At 42.2% G+C, this 15,000-nt stretch overlaps 3 protein-coding genes across 4 annotated transcripts in view; 2 read left to right on the top strand and 1 right to left on the bottom strand.

Moving 5' to 3' along the window:
• LOC138053646 (G2/M phase-specific E3 ubiquitin-protein ligase-like) overlaps positions 1–27 on the top strand; it is a 13,864-nt gene extending 13,837 nt beyond the window's left edge. Inside the window, exon 11 of the mRNA XM_068900243.1 lies at positions 1–27. This exon is cut by the window's left edge and continues 874 nt beyond it. The gene's annotated coding sequence lies outside the window, so the exon portion shown is untranslated.
• A 1,862-nt stretch (positions 28–1,889) lies between these two features.
• The window catches only part of LOC138053647 (G2/M phase-specific E3 ubiquitin-protein ligase-like), a 17,647-nt gene continuing 4,536 nt past the window's right edge, over positions 1,890–15,000 (top strand). The window contains exons 1-8 of one of the 2 annotated variants that reach the window (XR_011133235.1): positions 1,890–2,373; positions 2,561–2,663; positions 3,008–3,036; positions 3,206–3,258; positions 4,617–4,656; positions 4,946–5,072; positions 5,485–5,547; positions 5,848–5,923. Coding sequence is in view for 1 of the 2 variants with exons in the window: in XM_068900244.1 (XP_068756345.1) it covers positions 5,030–5,072; positions 5,485–5,547; positions 5,848–6,094 (353 nt within the window). In the remaining variant the exon portion in view is untranslated. Of the gene's footprint in view, positions 2,374–2,560; positions 2,664–3,007; positions 3,037–3,205; positions 3,259–4,616; positions 4,657–4,945; positions 5,073–5,484; positions 5,548–5,847; positions 6,095–15,000 lie in introns of those variants that run through there. The other variant, XM_068900244.1, reaches the window with a different exon arrangement.
• Positions 13,598–15,000, bottom strand: part of LOC138053651 (uncharacterized) — a 1,646-nt gene continuing 243 nt past the window's right edge. Inside the window, exon 1 of the mRNA XM_068900250.1 lies at positions 13,598–15,000. This exon is cut by the window's right edge and continues 243 nt beyond it. Within this exon, the coding sequence (XP_068756351.1) occupies positions 14,098–15,000 (903 nt within the window). The 3' untranslated portion in view covers positions 13,598–14,097.

Raw genomic sequence — 15,000 nt, 5'->3', positions numbered from 1 at the left:
ACGCAATTCTCTATTTTCGAATTTCCCATAATACACTTTGTTTGCCCCCCAAATTTTGCATAAACTATTATTTTCAAATGCTCTTGGGGACACTGCATTTTTCCAAGAGAATTTGAAAACAATGGTTTATGCAAAATTTGGGGGTCAGACAGTGTGTATTATGGGGAATTCGAAAATAGAGAATAGCTGATCCACACACAACTCTATCATGTATGTGATGACGTATTTCATGGTCAATTTCAGTACAAATTTCACTTACAAACTGGTGTCAATTTCGTTTTTACCTTAACAGCAACCAGAATGATGCGCGCGCATCGCACAATAGCATATTTTGTGTTTCCCTACAATATTCAACCAATAACGTTAGCCGATGAGCACACAAGAATTTCTGCAGTTAAGGTAAAAAGTGGCATTAACAATGAAATACTTATCATTGAGAGGAGATTCTTTCTCTCACAAATTGGCGAGCATTTAAATACACATTAATTCCATAACTATCATCATCCTGCAGTGGGCTTACCACTGTACTTAAATCTTGGAAGTCACTCGCTGATAGCAGAGGTGGAACATCTGGGATGATCCTCGGCGTGCGGGAAAAATTTTGTTGGGGGGGACTGAACATAATTTGCCCGAATGAAACTTGTTGGTCACAGATGCACAAGATGATTCTTTCATGACGTAAAGTTTTCATCGCCATACCGTGAGAGCACGGGCGTTCAAAATAGTTCAGATATATTCGGTTAATCGAGATCAACATTTCTAAAATACAAAACCATGAAGTGAGAGGTAAAACCTACCCATTTGAGATGTATGAAGAACGATTACTTCGACGCCCAAATATGTCAATAATTCTTTGCATGTCATTCTGCATTGTCTTGTTTGCATACTCTCTTTCAATGTTAATAACGGCGATAGTGCTAAGTCGGTCTTGTCCCATTGTAGATCTTAAAAATGTCTTGATGCGGCAAAGGGCGGTGAAACACCTTTCAGCAGAGCACGAGGTTGCAGGAATTGTGGCCAGGATGGAGGCAACTTTATATAGAACAGGTAAAATGTCATGGAGACCATTTTGATGTATGGTCTTTACCATCACGGCTACGTTTTTTCTCTGGCATAGGTTCCCGCAGTCGTAGTTTTCAAAGATTGACTTCTCACTTGATAGCATTCCGCTATCCACGCCATAGAAATTTGATAGAGTTTGGATGTTGTTGATGCTTAGAGAACGGCTGAATACGATTTCGCCCAATGCGCACAAAACCTCCTGGTCATTGCCCTCAAACCTTGATTGAAATTCCTGACGACTTTGTCAATACTTGTGTAATAAACTGTGATACGAAAGTGGTCTTTTGCCGTCTGTTGTGAGCTGTCGTTCGCTGCAGCAGGTGTCTCACCAGTAAGGCTCTGAAGTCGGCGTGATGGTCTGGTTCGAGGCACCTTGGCATCTCTGAAGGTAAATTGCGTACCCTCGATCCTATTTTGATTTTTTGCGCTATAACATCAGCATGTGACCACATCAGAGTAAAGCTCTCTTCATTGCGACAATTGCTCAGTGTCTTAACAACAGCATCAGCAGTCTTCTTGGCAGTGATGACATCTATCTGTTCTCCCTGTAGATATCTACTCAAATTATCAGTGTTGAATAAGATGAGCTTCAAAACCATCAAGCCATAAACGAATTCAAAGTCACAAATTGAATTTTCTGGGAAGATTGAATTTTATGACTACTGTGTGATTTAACATTTCGCCAGCAACATGTTGGTACTTTCCCATGAATGCAAGCATATTCAGTGTGCACCTGGGTTTTTATTTGAGGACGTTTTAGTACAAGTGAGTTGCCCTTTTGATCAAGAAATTAACTTGATATTGCCTTATCTAAATTGGTTGAATTTATTGTTCCTTTGCAGGAGAAGATTTCCAGGGATGTGCTCATCCTGCACAACTACTCAATTTACTCTGCCCCCTAAGAGGCAAAAGATGACTGGATATGTTCCAGCCAAAGCATCTTTTACGCCCAAGGAGACCTGGACGCACGACTTCTGTGTCTTGGCAAGACAAGATGAAAATGTTACTCCCTCAAGGCCCAGGGTTCATAAACTTTTAGATGCTGGTCTTGGAAAGGCACGACTTTCAGTTCAAAAGAATGCAAGCCACAAAGAACTAAGTACAGCTCTGGAAAATCATTTTCCTAAAGTAGCTGGGGGGTTCGAATTTCTCTGTGCTGATGGAGGAGGAGGTGGACAGAGACAATTGTCTCTACTCTATCCTGGAGCCTTCGGGTATACAGTGCCACATTTGCGGGAGCGCTTTGGTCAGGCTGTGGCCTACATCCGCCCTCTCCAGACAGATTTAGACGAGAGTCCTTTGAAGCAAGAGGTGAGTGACACTTATGCAGTCAATAGCCGTTACTCATAGTTGCACCACAGAAAATGGTGTTCTTGTTTCACGTTTGACTAAGGGACCAGTGTAATTAACTTATTTGTTAATATGGGTTTTTTTTCTTTGCAAAAACTGACCATGAAATGTACACTAAATGAAAATAAAATTTAACGTCTTTTTGCAGGTTGGACTTACCCCAAAGGAAGATTGTGTGAATTGTGGACTCTGTATTCCCATGGCAATGGTTAGAAACCACCAACAGGAATGCCGAGGTGGAACCCCTCAAGGTAAATGTTTTGAAAATCATCTTGCATCCTGGATATAGTAATATTAAGGTGGGATAATAACCAGAAATGTATGGATACACCTATAGCTTGAACATATCATAAGGTTATACATTTCTATTGTTTACTGGGGTGTTTATGACAGTGCTGCATGTATTTTAACAGTTTACTTAGAGTTATATTTTTTCCCAAGTAGTTTAACATTTAACAGTTGCTGCTTTGCACATAACATGGTTTTTGCATTCAAGATGGAAAATAACAGTTACACAATGCTGTTGTAAGTTACATGTAACAAAATGTAATGTAGTACAGAGTTCAAAAGTCAACAGAGTTTTTGTTTTTCACAGGTAAAGTTGACAGAGATGATGGACCAAACGTAAGTGCGTTTGTCAGCTTTTTTGGATACCCTCTGTGAGCTTTACAATGAGCCATGCGTTATTTTAATGCAGTTTATAGCCAAGAGGATATGAGAATGCAATTGTGATTTTTATGATAATATATTTTTGGAATGTGCTAAATTTCTAAAAGATCTATTGTACTTGTAGGTTGCAGATTTTCAGGAATGCGAAGCCAAAGTGCAACAGCAACATGCACCAGGGTAAATGCTGTGAACAAAACAAAATTGTGTTAAAAAATGCTCTTGCTGTAAGGTTCCATTTCAGAATGGCTGTATAAAATTGTATGAGAAACAACGTCATCTTCATTAACTGCAAACCAAAAAAAATACGTGTTCGTAAATTTGTCAAACCCGCAAACTACTTGGTCCTGTGAATGTGTAGTGTCAATAGTCAAAATGAACATCTCCAATGCAAGTGCATCGCTGCAAACCAAAACTCACCTTTATTTCAAACAGAACCCTTGATTCTAATAATTTTATAAGACGTTTAATGTACAATGCCTACCAGGAGAAATGTGTAAAATATAACACATGTAGCCATCCTGCTTTGATAGGCAGCACTGACAATTTATTAGACACAAAATAAGAACTGGATGCAGCTGATGTGCATAATACACTTGGCTACTCAAGATCAGGGGTTTCAATAAGCACTGACGGCTAACAAAAAGCATCGGCTACTTTGCTCAGAAAAGTCGGCTACTTTTCCCCCTAAATTGAATCAATTGAAGGATTCCTTCCAACCTAAAGTAAAATTCATTTTTGATTTTCTTAAATGTGCTTTTTTTTAGCCTCAATTTCAAAAAGAATGTCAGATTTGATACTGCCGTCTTCGAGCTACAGTGAACAGCATTTTTGTCTAGACCAACCGTCGCGTTTTTTTTACGTAATTCAATTACGTTTAGTTACGTCCGCAAACATATCAAGACGCTTTATGCAAAACAGGTTGTTATTGAGTAATCGTCGCATCAAGACTTGTTTTCCACTAAAACAGTAAATATTTCGTTCAGTTTCACTGGTTAAGGCTTTTCGTTCATTCAGATTAAAATGGCATATTCTTACCGTTCGACGGGACTGATTTCTCATGTTGACCTAACAAAATTATCGTGGTTGGTCTAGGCAAACCGAAATGTCTCAATTCGCGCTTGTAAAAACGCGCGAAAAAGTTTGCCGATCACGGCAGCTTGAAATTGGTAGTAATGATGACATGAAGTTGTCGAAATGTCATATAAATTTTAAATCGTTAATTTTCCTTTGGAAAAGGTTTCACAAATCTTTCTTGGCTGGAAAGTATCAAAAGAATGCGCGTACATGTAACTGCACACGTCGCTGTTGATAAGAAATTTTCCTTTATCTTTGTACTCAATTTGTTGCCCAGATTTCAAAATTTTCTGGAGGAGCATGGCCCCAGACCGCCCTAAAAGAAGGGGCCTAGCGGCCCTTGTTGATGCAGTCGGCTAATAGACTTGAACCAGCTGCCTACTTCAAATTTTATTGAAAACACTGCACGATATTAGTTTGACTACACTTTTACATGGCATGTACTGAACTTTTATTTTCAGCGAAGTCACTTCAGCAGCTACATGTACTACCTCAAGCAAGGTAAGCCTGATTGTCGTCAGAGATAAACCAACAACTATACCCCATAATATTTATAATACCATCATCATCATCATAACAATAAAGAACAATAAATTTCAAAAACACATGATTCCAGTGTTGATAATCTGGGCACTTTTATTCAATCAATCGTTAGGTTTTCACGAAATACTTTCCCTGGGTATGTCTCTTTCTAAACAGGCTTGCCAGTAACAAATATTATTATGTTGCCATGAAACAAGCACATCATCATTTCCTTCATGGATTTGGACTAATCTCTGACTTTATGCAGGAGCCATGGATGGTATTGAATGAAGTGTTCCCAGTGCACGACTTAGAGCAGTGCAAACAAGCGTGAGAGTCCTCTTGAGGGGATATGAGCGAGGCAGTGGCTAAGCTGGGTGGCTGGATCGATGAAGGTATTGATAGCAAAAAGCCCCAAGATTTCTTTCAAATTAGATATGATAAAATTAACAAATTTATTAACAAATTCTCAGAACATACATTGGATAGATTCATCTAAATCATTGTTTAACATATTCGCAACGGAAACAATTGTATACCTGGACGGTTGCAACCTTGAAACTCCAAACTTTGTGCTTTTTCATATGCCTAAACGTAAGAAGCTGTAACTAGTTACCATTGGGAATGAAACTCCGTATAGTGGTTGACTTGTAACACACTGTAGGTTTTTTTAATTTACCTAGATAGGGACCACACAGTGACTCGGTCAGTTAGAAATGGTGTTTTTGCCAAACTCTTTAGGGGAAAATGAAATTGGGAGAAAGCTTTAGGAATATTTCTCATATGTTCTCCTCTTTTCACTTTCAGATAGCCTAGAAGGTGACAAAGAGCAACCTATCATTGCAGGGTTTTCGGAGGAGAAGCAAAATGGTTATTACAAAATGTTTACTTTAATTTTTTTTCTAATCTGTGACTCTAGAAGTACATGTTGCAGTAGCAACACCCTTTTTCCAATAGGGTCAGTAGAGATTCTGAGGGGGAGGGATAACCAGGCATTTTAGTAGAAAATGTTTTTTTGGGCGGGGGAAGGAGGGGGTGGAAGATTGGTACCAAAAGAACCTCCATGGGTGGAGCATGGATCCTTTCTACAAAAACTGGATGGGTAAAAAAAAACATGGGTTGAGCCAAGAGCAGACAGTAGTTGAAACATTTCTATTTCTTGTTGTACAGGACCTGAACAGGAAACCATATGCAGCACAGATATAAGTGCAGCTGAGATCTTCAATTCTTATTGCGACGAAGTGGTTTCCCACCAAAGCAGCACTCAGTTTATTTCAGTAAACAGGATGCAAATATCACTGCTCATGCAGCTGATGCGCATTTATAAAGACCCAAGACTAGATCTGACTAAACTTCTTCATGTGAACTTTGTCGGTGAACATGGAGCTGATGTTGGTGGACCAACAAAAGAATATTTATATCGAGGCATGACTCTACGAAACGCTAACTCTGCTTGAAGTCGCACTAGTTTGCTGAAGAATGCGCAATAAAGCTAAACACATTAATTGGATGAATTTGGCCACACATGTGGCGTGTTTAATTTGATCCAGGACACTTAATTGTGGTTTACAGGATTACCATTGTTCAGCAAAGGTGGGGCGAAAAAGACGCCACATGCCACCGATTGTGGCAGCCCCACCAAGCACAAGCAGAGTTAGCGTGGCGAAAGAAGTCGGATAACACGAGAATTATGAGAATTATGCTGTGGCTAATAATATATAGAAATTGCTAGCGACAGGCCTGTGTAGTCTTAACAGGCAAGCGTAAAACCGCAGCCCTTGCCTGACCGGCTTCAATAAAAAATCTAAGAGCACGTGCAACGAATTAAGAAACCAAAAAAGTTAAGTACTTAAGGACCTAAGGGAGTTAGTAAAGCCGCAGCCCCCGCCTGACCGATGGCACCGTCAGCCGAAGGCTTGGACAAAGTAAACATCGAGATTTAAAGGGTGACATAAGGATGAACGGAGGAAAGTGAAGTCGCAGCTCCTGTCTGACCGACTTCAGTAAACCTCCAGTTATGAAATATTACAAATGAGAAAAGCAATATTATAGCAAGTCCTTTATAGGTTTCGATGTACTTGGAGAACTGGTTATATACGGCAAAGTTAAAAAGTGGGCCGCAAAGTAGCAGCCCCTGACTGTCCTACTTTAGTGGCTACACGGGAAAGGACAGCAACATAGCAGCCCTTGTCTGACCTACGGAGCTGTCAGGACGTACGAAATACAGGAGAAAGACTTTCAAACTTAAGTCAATTGGCATTGATACTTTCAGATCTAAGGTAAACCTTAAAGGCGTCGGATTTCCATCGGCCAAGAGCCCTAATTTGCGCATCAGAAAAACCCTTGTCGGCAGCGTGACACGCGCCCCCGATGCGAAAACTGTGGTTTTTGTATCGACTAAGGTCTAAACCGCAATATTGGAGACAACGCTGAAGCTCGGTATTAAATTGATAGACAGTAATAGGTGTCTGATCCGAATTACAAAAAAGAGGGCCAGGTCGAGTACCTCGCACCTCGCAGTACTTAAGAAGGCTTTTAACGGGGCAAAAGATGACAGAATCATCCCGAGTAATTAGGATATCAAATGGCCGGTGGTCAGGATTATGTTTATAATCAGTGATAGTGATCTTAGCCGTGCATGGGTCGCCATCACGCAATAAAATTTGCAGATCTCGGTATTGGACAACTGAACACGCAAAACGGGTGCTCTTGGTCGAAAGTTCGCCAATTCGGAAAAGTCCATAAAAAGCAGTAAGAAACATGGCTGAAAATAGAGTGCGTTGAAAAGCCGAAGAGTTAGTGTATTCGAGGGACCGGACGAGCTCATGCAACACTGGTCTTGTGATGGGCAAACGAATATCTGAATGTCGTTGACGACTTAAGGCTGTCAATAATTTTTGTATCAAAAACGATTTGGTTGGATCACAAAATCCTCCGAGTTTGTGAGCGTAAGAAATGGCAGAAAGATGTAAAGTTATCGTAGAATAAGCCAATTTTCGGAAAGAAAGATATGAAATATAAAGGGGAAGACAGACAGGAGATAATGGCAACGTGGGGTTAGGGGACCCGTAAAATTGAGCATAAAATTGACGAAAGACGGCCCACGCGCGTTGATACGATCTCTGGGATCCTTTAGTTAATGCTGAGCTCAACAAGCCACTCAAGTTAGAGACCAACTCTTGGGCAGTAGGTTGTCGGGCACTGTGGTTGGATTCTGGTCTACATCCGGTGAGAGTTCCTTGAACTTTGCTACCTGACAACGTGAAATGTAATCGGCGCGAGTATTGTAAAACCCGGGAATGTGTTTTGCGTGAAATAATACATTGTGTCTGAGGCAACTTAGCACTAAATTGGAAAATTAAACGAGACTTACCTGTAAGTTGAAGTTTGATTGAGATTCTACCGTAGCATTTGCAGGAATGAGGAGGTCACGTGAGATAGCAAGCATGTGATATCCGAGCTCAGTCTTCAAAGCAGTTTGGTGTGGCTTTGATGGTACAGGAAAAGAGGTCAATGTGAAGAGCACAAGGGCCCAAGGGCGGGTGGGATGTGACCTCCTCATTCCTGCAAATGCTACGGTAGAATCTCAATCAAACTTCAACTTACAGGTAAGTCTCGTTTAATTTTCCAATTCTACCTCGCATTTGCATACAATCAGAGGTCACGTGAGATTTCAAAGCTCAAAGCCACAGCCAAAATGAACAGGCATAAAACAACTGTAACACCATGGCATGTATTTAATGGTACTCCTTACATGACATAAAACCATAGTTGCTCAAGTAAACCAACGAAACAATAAAATTTGGGACAAGTATCAAAACATGCAAAGTTTCAAATGCAGAAAACTAAGTGTTTGACAGGATGGCCTCTGCAAAGCCATTTTCATTTATGATAGGGCGATCATAAAATTTTGCAAAGGTAGAGTCTGAGCGCCACCCAGCAGTGTTCATAATCTCATGGATAGGTACATTTGCGGCTTTAGCGGCCGACGTTGCTGCACCCCTTGTGCTGTGGGGTTTGAACACTGAGGTATTAATTCCTGCATCCTTCATAGTTTGTCGTATCCATCTAGATATTGTGTCCTTAGACGCAGGTCCGTGAGGTTTTGCATAACAAACCAGCAGCTGCTTAGAGTTTCCCCTAAGGGGGGCTGTCCTTTCAATATAAGCTGACAAAAGTTCAACAACACAAAGTCTTTTATCCGCATTATAACTGGTAAAATTGATAGGCAATAAGTGTCTATTCTGACCACCTTTAGCTCTGGTTTGCTTTAAGAGAGAGGACATATGGAATGTATACTTTCCAGGCGTTGCACTCATATCCTCCAAGGATAACTTTTGGAGAGTCTGGGTTCTTTGTGCTGAGAGCAGTGCCATAAGCATGACCAGTTTCTGAGTGAGTTGCTTTAGAGACAAAGTTCCAGTAGTTGGATAAGTTTTCAAATGGTTGAGTACGATCTGTGGGTTCCAAGTCTCAGTATAACGAGGCAGAGCAGGCTTTTGGTTGAATAAACCAGTCATGAACCGCGAAATTAGTGGGTGATCTCCGACTTTTATGCCATCTATTTTGAGGAAACTTGACAATGCACTCCGCGCAGTCGCCACAGCACTGTAACCGACAGTTTTTGACTGAAGAGAAAAGAACTCCAAAACCTGTTGCAAGGTTGGGTTCATTGGACTGGCAGAATTGTTACTGCAAAACTTAACCCACGCTGAAACATATGTCTGATATTGCTTACGGGTCCCTGAACGCCATGATTCCAAAATAGTGTTCAAAGGTTCTCCTGATACACCTTGATCAATTAATGATGACTTGACACAAGACATCCATGAAGTTGCAGTTTGGGGAAGAGAGGGTGAATTTTGTCTGGTTGATGAGGCAATGTTAGAGTCTTCTTGCGCATTTTGATTGTTACTGGAGGAGATTTCATTAACTGAAGCAGGTGTGGGTACCAGAACTGCGTTGGCCAATGTGGGTAAACTAAAATGGCTGTTACTTTGCTCTCTTGAATGAACTGAAGTACTTTGCCGATGAGACTAAATGGAGGAAAACAATAGATTAGGTTATACTTAGACCAATCTATAGTAAAGGCATCAATGGCTACTGCTCCAGGGTCTGGGCCCCAGGCTATATAGCGAGGCGTCTTGTGGTTTAGTCTAGATGCAAACATATCGACTTCAGGCTCACCCAACTTTGATTTCAATTCAGTAAAGGCCGTTTGGTCTAGTGACCATTCAGTGTTACTATTGTTGAATTCACGGCTAGCTTTATCTGCCTCTGTATTAAGTTTCCCTGGTAAATGGGAAATGGATAGTGTTAGCTTTCGGTCTATGCACCACATAAAAATTTCCCTAGTAATATCATTGCAGCCGTTGGATTTTGTACCTCCCATATTACGAATGTATGCAACGGCAGTAGTATTGTCACATAAGATTTTTATGTGGTTATTTTGCATATGGTTACAGAGAGCCTGCAAGGCTAGCAAAATGGCCTTCAACTCCAATATGTTAATATGCAGCTGGGATTCTTGGTGTGACCACCTGCCACGAGCCACACATGATGAACCCTCAATCACCCCTCCCCAGCCTTTAAGGGAGCTGTCAGTCATGAGAGTTAGATCGGCTGGCTTAGGCATGATTGCTTTGGGAAGTTGATCAACATTGGTGATCCACCATGAAAGGTCCTGTGTCGCTAGAGGGGAGAGTGTCATTTTCCCTTCAAGGTCCCATCCATTGCTTTTTAAAGCATATGTCTTATCATTTTCTAGGGACCTATAAAACAAGGGGGCATACTGGACCCCTTCAAATGCTGACACCATTAGGCCCACAACAGAGGCCACATCTCGAATTGGAATAGGTCCTTTGAGCGGGGCTAGATTGAGACACTTAGATTTGATTATGGCTGCTTTCTCTGGAATCATAGAAATGATCATGTCCTTAGAATTCAGGAAGAACCCCAGGAATTTGGCAACCTGGCTTGGTGTTGTGACACATTTTGATTCATGGATTGTAAATCCCAGTGATTTAAGCAGAGCAATTGTTTCAGCCACTACTTGGGCTAATTCATGGGGTGTTTTTGCCAACAAAAGGATATCATCAATGTACCCTACGATAAGGTATCCTTTTGACCTTAAAGTTGCATACACTGGTTTCATGAGTTTTGTAAATACCCTAGGTGCTGATGAGAGCCCATTAGGTAAACAAGTAAACTCGTAAAGAGATCCTTTAAATTGGAATCTGAGAAATTTTCTATGCTGGGGGTTTATAGGCACAGAGTAATAAGCATCCTTGAGATCTAAAACCGCCATCCAATAATCTTTCTTAAGTAGCTGTACCGCTGACTGGAGAGACTCCATTTTAAAGTGGTGATATGTGACATATCCATTCAACTGTTTAAGATTTAGAATTAGTCGATGAGACCCATCTTTTTTGGGCCGAGTAAAGACAGTGGATATGAATTCATTGTCAGAGTGAGTAGTTTTGTTAATTACTCTTTTCTCAAGGAGTTTATTTATCTCTCCAGCAATGATGAGATCATCGCCCTTAGAAAATGTAATATGCGGTACAGCTGGCTGAGATGGTATGCTTTCAAATTCAATGAAATAGCCTGAAACAATCTCAAGGATGCTTGGGTCTGTGGTAATAGACCTCCAGCTGGAGATGTGGTTAGCTATATTACCAGCAACAAAATTTGAAATAGCATTTACCGTGTGAACTGTTTGGGCTACTGAGCTGCCCTCTTGTTGTTGGTGTTGGACTTCTGGTGGTCCTTGTGTCGCCAAGGCCGGAAGGTTTGGCCCTTCGAGTTTTTTGAATTGTTTCGGTTAGAGTAAGACCCTTTAGAGTTGTTGTTATTGGCATAGCCAGTCGAGGGCCTGTGAGGACCTCTGTGACCTTGAACTTTGGCACCAATTTTGTTGACATCTCCGATGTCCTTCAGCTGTTTCTGGAGGTCATCTCCAAACAGCCAGTCGGTGAACGGCACGTGAGGTGAGCAGAGAGAGGCATAGTCCCTGCCGATATCAGGCTTCATCAATTGCTTCCGTTGCATGTTAAGTTCGTAGTTTACATGCGTTAGTAAGGATAAGGCGTCGAGACCAAATTGTTTGATCTGTTTAACCCCGTCCTGGTCTAAGCCTTTCTTATCTGTCATGGACAGATCAGTCAAGCGAGCAATTGGAATAATTCCTTTAACGAGGGCTTGTTGAATCTCATACATCTGCAAATCCCGCTTCTGAGTGGGTTCGCGAAGCTTGCGCCAAATGCCCGGGTTAACTCTTGTGGGTTTAGCAGTTTCGCAATTTTCCGGTCTAGCTTGGCGTTCAAGTTTTTCTTTCAGCAATTTGTCTGGAAGCCGGTTGCGAAACATCTTGCTAAGAAGTTTGGCGAGCTGTGGGCTGTTAATATTTTTGCCCGTCATGTCTTCGGAGGCGTACTCCTTCTCTAAATCCGCCAGAATATCGTCCTCCTCTTCATCGTCTTCCTCATCAATATCGCCGTCATCCCCCGCTACTTTGTTCATGAGAGCCTGAATATCTTCGGTGTCTTCGCTCTCTAAAGCGCTCGAGGAGCTCGAGCTGTCCTTCGCGGGCTTTTTGGCGGGAAGATCGTGTTGCTGTTCTCGATCATCCCTCGGCCTTTTTCCTTTGCCTTTCCCTTTCCCTTGAGAAGGGAGGTCCTCGAATTTGTCTATTTTCTTCGACAAAGTGAGTATTGCTGACGACAGGAGCTGTACATCAGCCTGCGACAACGAAACGTTCGAGTCGCTTGCTTGTGCCTGGCACGACATGGCACTGGTGTTCGATCCATCTTCTCCGGACATTTCGCCGTTGTCTTCGTCCGGGTGGATTTCCAATAACTGCTCTTCGCTAACAGGTTTGGATGCGTCTTTCCCTCCGGCCATAATGATCGAAGGGCGTAATAAAAGTCTGAAAAAACGAAAAACTGCACTACCAGAGAGTAACACGACTGTTTGCTCGGACAACAAAACTCGCACTGAGCTCGGATATCACATGCTTGCTATCTCACGTGACCTCTGATTGTATGCAAATGCGAGGTAGAATCCCTGATCAACACCATAATACTCCGATGTTTGGACGTCTGCTTATTGATAATGTCAACAACGGCAGCGTTATCAGTAAAGAATATTACACACTTATCAGCCATTAAATGTCCCCAAATGTGTATCGCGAGGACAATAGGAAATAACTCTAAAACTGCAATGTTATAAGATTTCCAAGTAACCGGCCATTCGCCGCCGAACCAGTGCTTACCAAAGACAGCCCCGAAGCCTATTGAGCCCGCTGCATCGGTATAAAGCTCAAGGGTATGCGACGTTTCCCATGTATCTTCGAGGAAAAATGATTTACCGTTGAACTCGTCTAAAAACCGCATCCACAAAAGGAGATCCTGTTTCGAGCCTTTACATAAACGAATATGGTGGTGTGGCTGTCGGACGCCCTTGGTAAGATCGATCAGGCGACGAAGAAAAGCACGGCCCGGGACAATAACTTGACAAGTGAAGTTTAGTAAGCCTATTAAAGATTGAAGTTCTTTTAGCTTCACTGTGCGACGTTTATAAAAATTGTGCAAGAGCATGCGGCATTTTTGAAGCTTTTTATCAGGTAGACGCGCTTCTCTTCTCACCGAATCAAGGGTAATGCCTGCAAATTGCAATACTGTGTCAGGGCCTACGGTTTTTTCCGGAGCAAGAGGTACTCCTAGATGATGGCATAAAGAAATAAACTTGCCCAAGTCGGCCTCGCACCGTTCTTTGGTTTTAGCAAGAAACAAAAAATCGTCTAATATGTGCAAAACAGATGAGGCACCCAGGTGATGAATAGACAACCACTCCAATGCGGTACTAAAAGCTTCAAAAATGTTGCATGAAGAAGAAAGACCCATGGGGAGGCACCGGTCAAAGTAATACAAGTTATCGAACTTCATACCTAGCAAGGAATAGTCGGCAGGATGAATTGGTATAATACGAAAAGCCGACTTGATGTCGGTTTTAGCCAAAAAACAACCTTCCCCGATGGCTTTAATGGCTGTGATCGCATCACTAACGGATGCGTATTTGACAGAGGAACAATAGTCAGGAATAGCATCATTAACCGAATTTCCTTTGGGATAGGATAAATGATGAATCAAACGAAATTCAGACGGGTCTTTCTTGGGTACAACGCCCAAGGGAGACGTACGAAAGTTCGTAAAAGGGGGAGTTTTAAAAGGACCCACAATTCGGCCTGCGTCGCATTCCTTGCGCAATTTCATTCTAGCAATTTCCGGTTGGGCGAGGACACTTTTGAGATTAGGAGATTGAAAAGGAAGCCGATCACCAACAAAATTAACACGAAAGCCACAACGGAAACCATCGACAAGAAAATGCTTTTTGTTTTGCTCATAACAGTGTAAGAGGCATTCAAGCCTGTCCACCCTTACGGGGGTTACTGGCGGGCTGTGAAGGGCCTGATACTTGAGTAGAGTTTCCTTTTGGTTTAACTCCACTATACCGCTGTTGAGGGCTTTGTATTGAGCATTGAATTGCTGGGTGCTTTGCTCCACATTTATAGCAAACGTGTTCGAACTGACACCCTTGGCAGTGTTTTCCGGCGTGAAATGTCCAACACGTGCCTCGTGGGAAAAAATTCGAACGAAAACGCTGGCGTGTCGAGGTTTGGGGCTTGTTGGGGATCGACTGTGATTTCCGAAAATTAGCTGAGGCCCTCAACCAAAGTTCCCAATGTATTTGATCCCATGGATATTTATCGGGTGCAGATTGCCTCAGATAACGAAATTGTTCGTCATACCAGAGCCAATCCCCGTTCGACAAAGCAATGTCACGGACTACCTCGCAATACTTCATCAACTGCGGGGTTTCACTCTGGTATCGCTCAGTATAGACCGAGACAAAAATGTTAAACGCCGAAACCCACTGTTGTATGTTGGAAACCTTTTTTGTGGCGTGATACGGCTCAAGGGTCAGCCGCGGCTGCTTTGATAGCCCAGAGGAGGGGGTCATCGATAACGCATACTTATCGATTTGAGGGGTGGAGGCTAATAAGGCCCCAAATTCCACATATTCGTTAGCCCAGATTTTAGCTTTAATTTTGGAACCCACCCGGGAACTAAGATTTACTGACACGCTAGTAAAGATTTGTTTAGGTTGCACATTGTCGGGACCCAGAAGCAGAGAATCATTTCTTGTACCTGCACCGGTGAGGCTACTGACATGGCTGCTCACAGCTGAAGTGACGCTATCTGAAGACAGGTCGGCTTGAGACTGGCCTGCTAATGTGGTTTCAATCGACGTACTGTCCGCAAA

The sequence above is a fragment of the Montipora capricornis genome, chromosome 6 (assembly GCF_036669925.1).
Source record: "Montipora capricornis isolate CH-2021 chromosome 6, ASM3666992v2, whole genome shotgun sequence".
Lineage (NCBI taxonomy): Eukaryota > Metazoa > Cnidaria > Anthozoa > Scleractinia > Acroporidae > Montipora > Montipora capricornis.
This window is presented reverse-complemented; position numbering and strand designations above follow the sequence as displayed.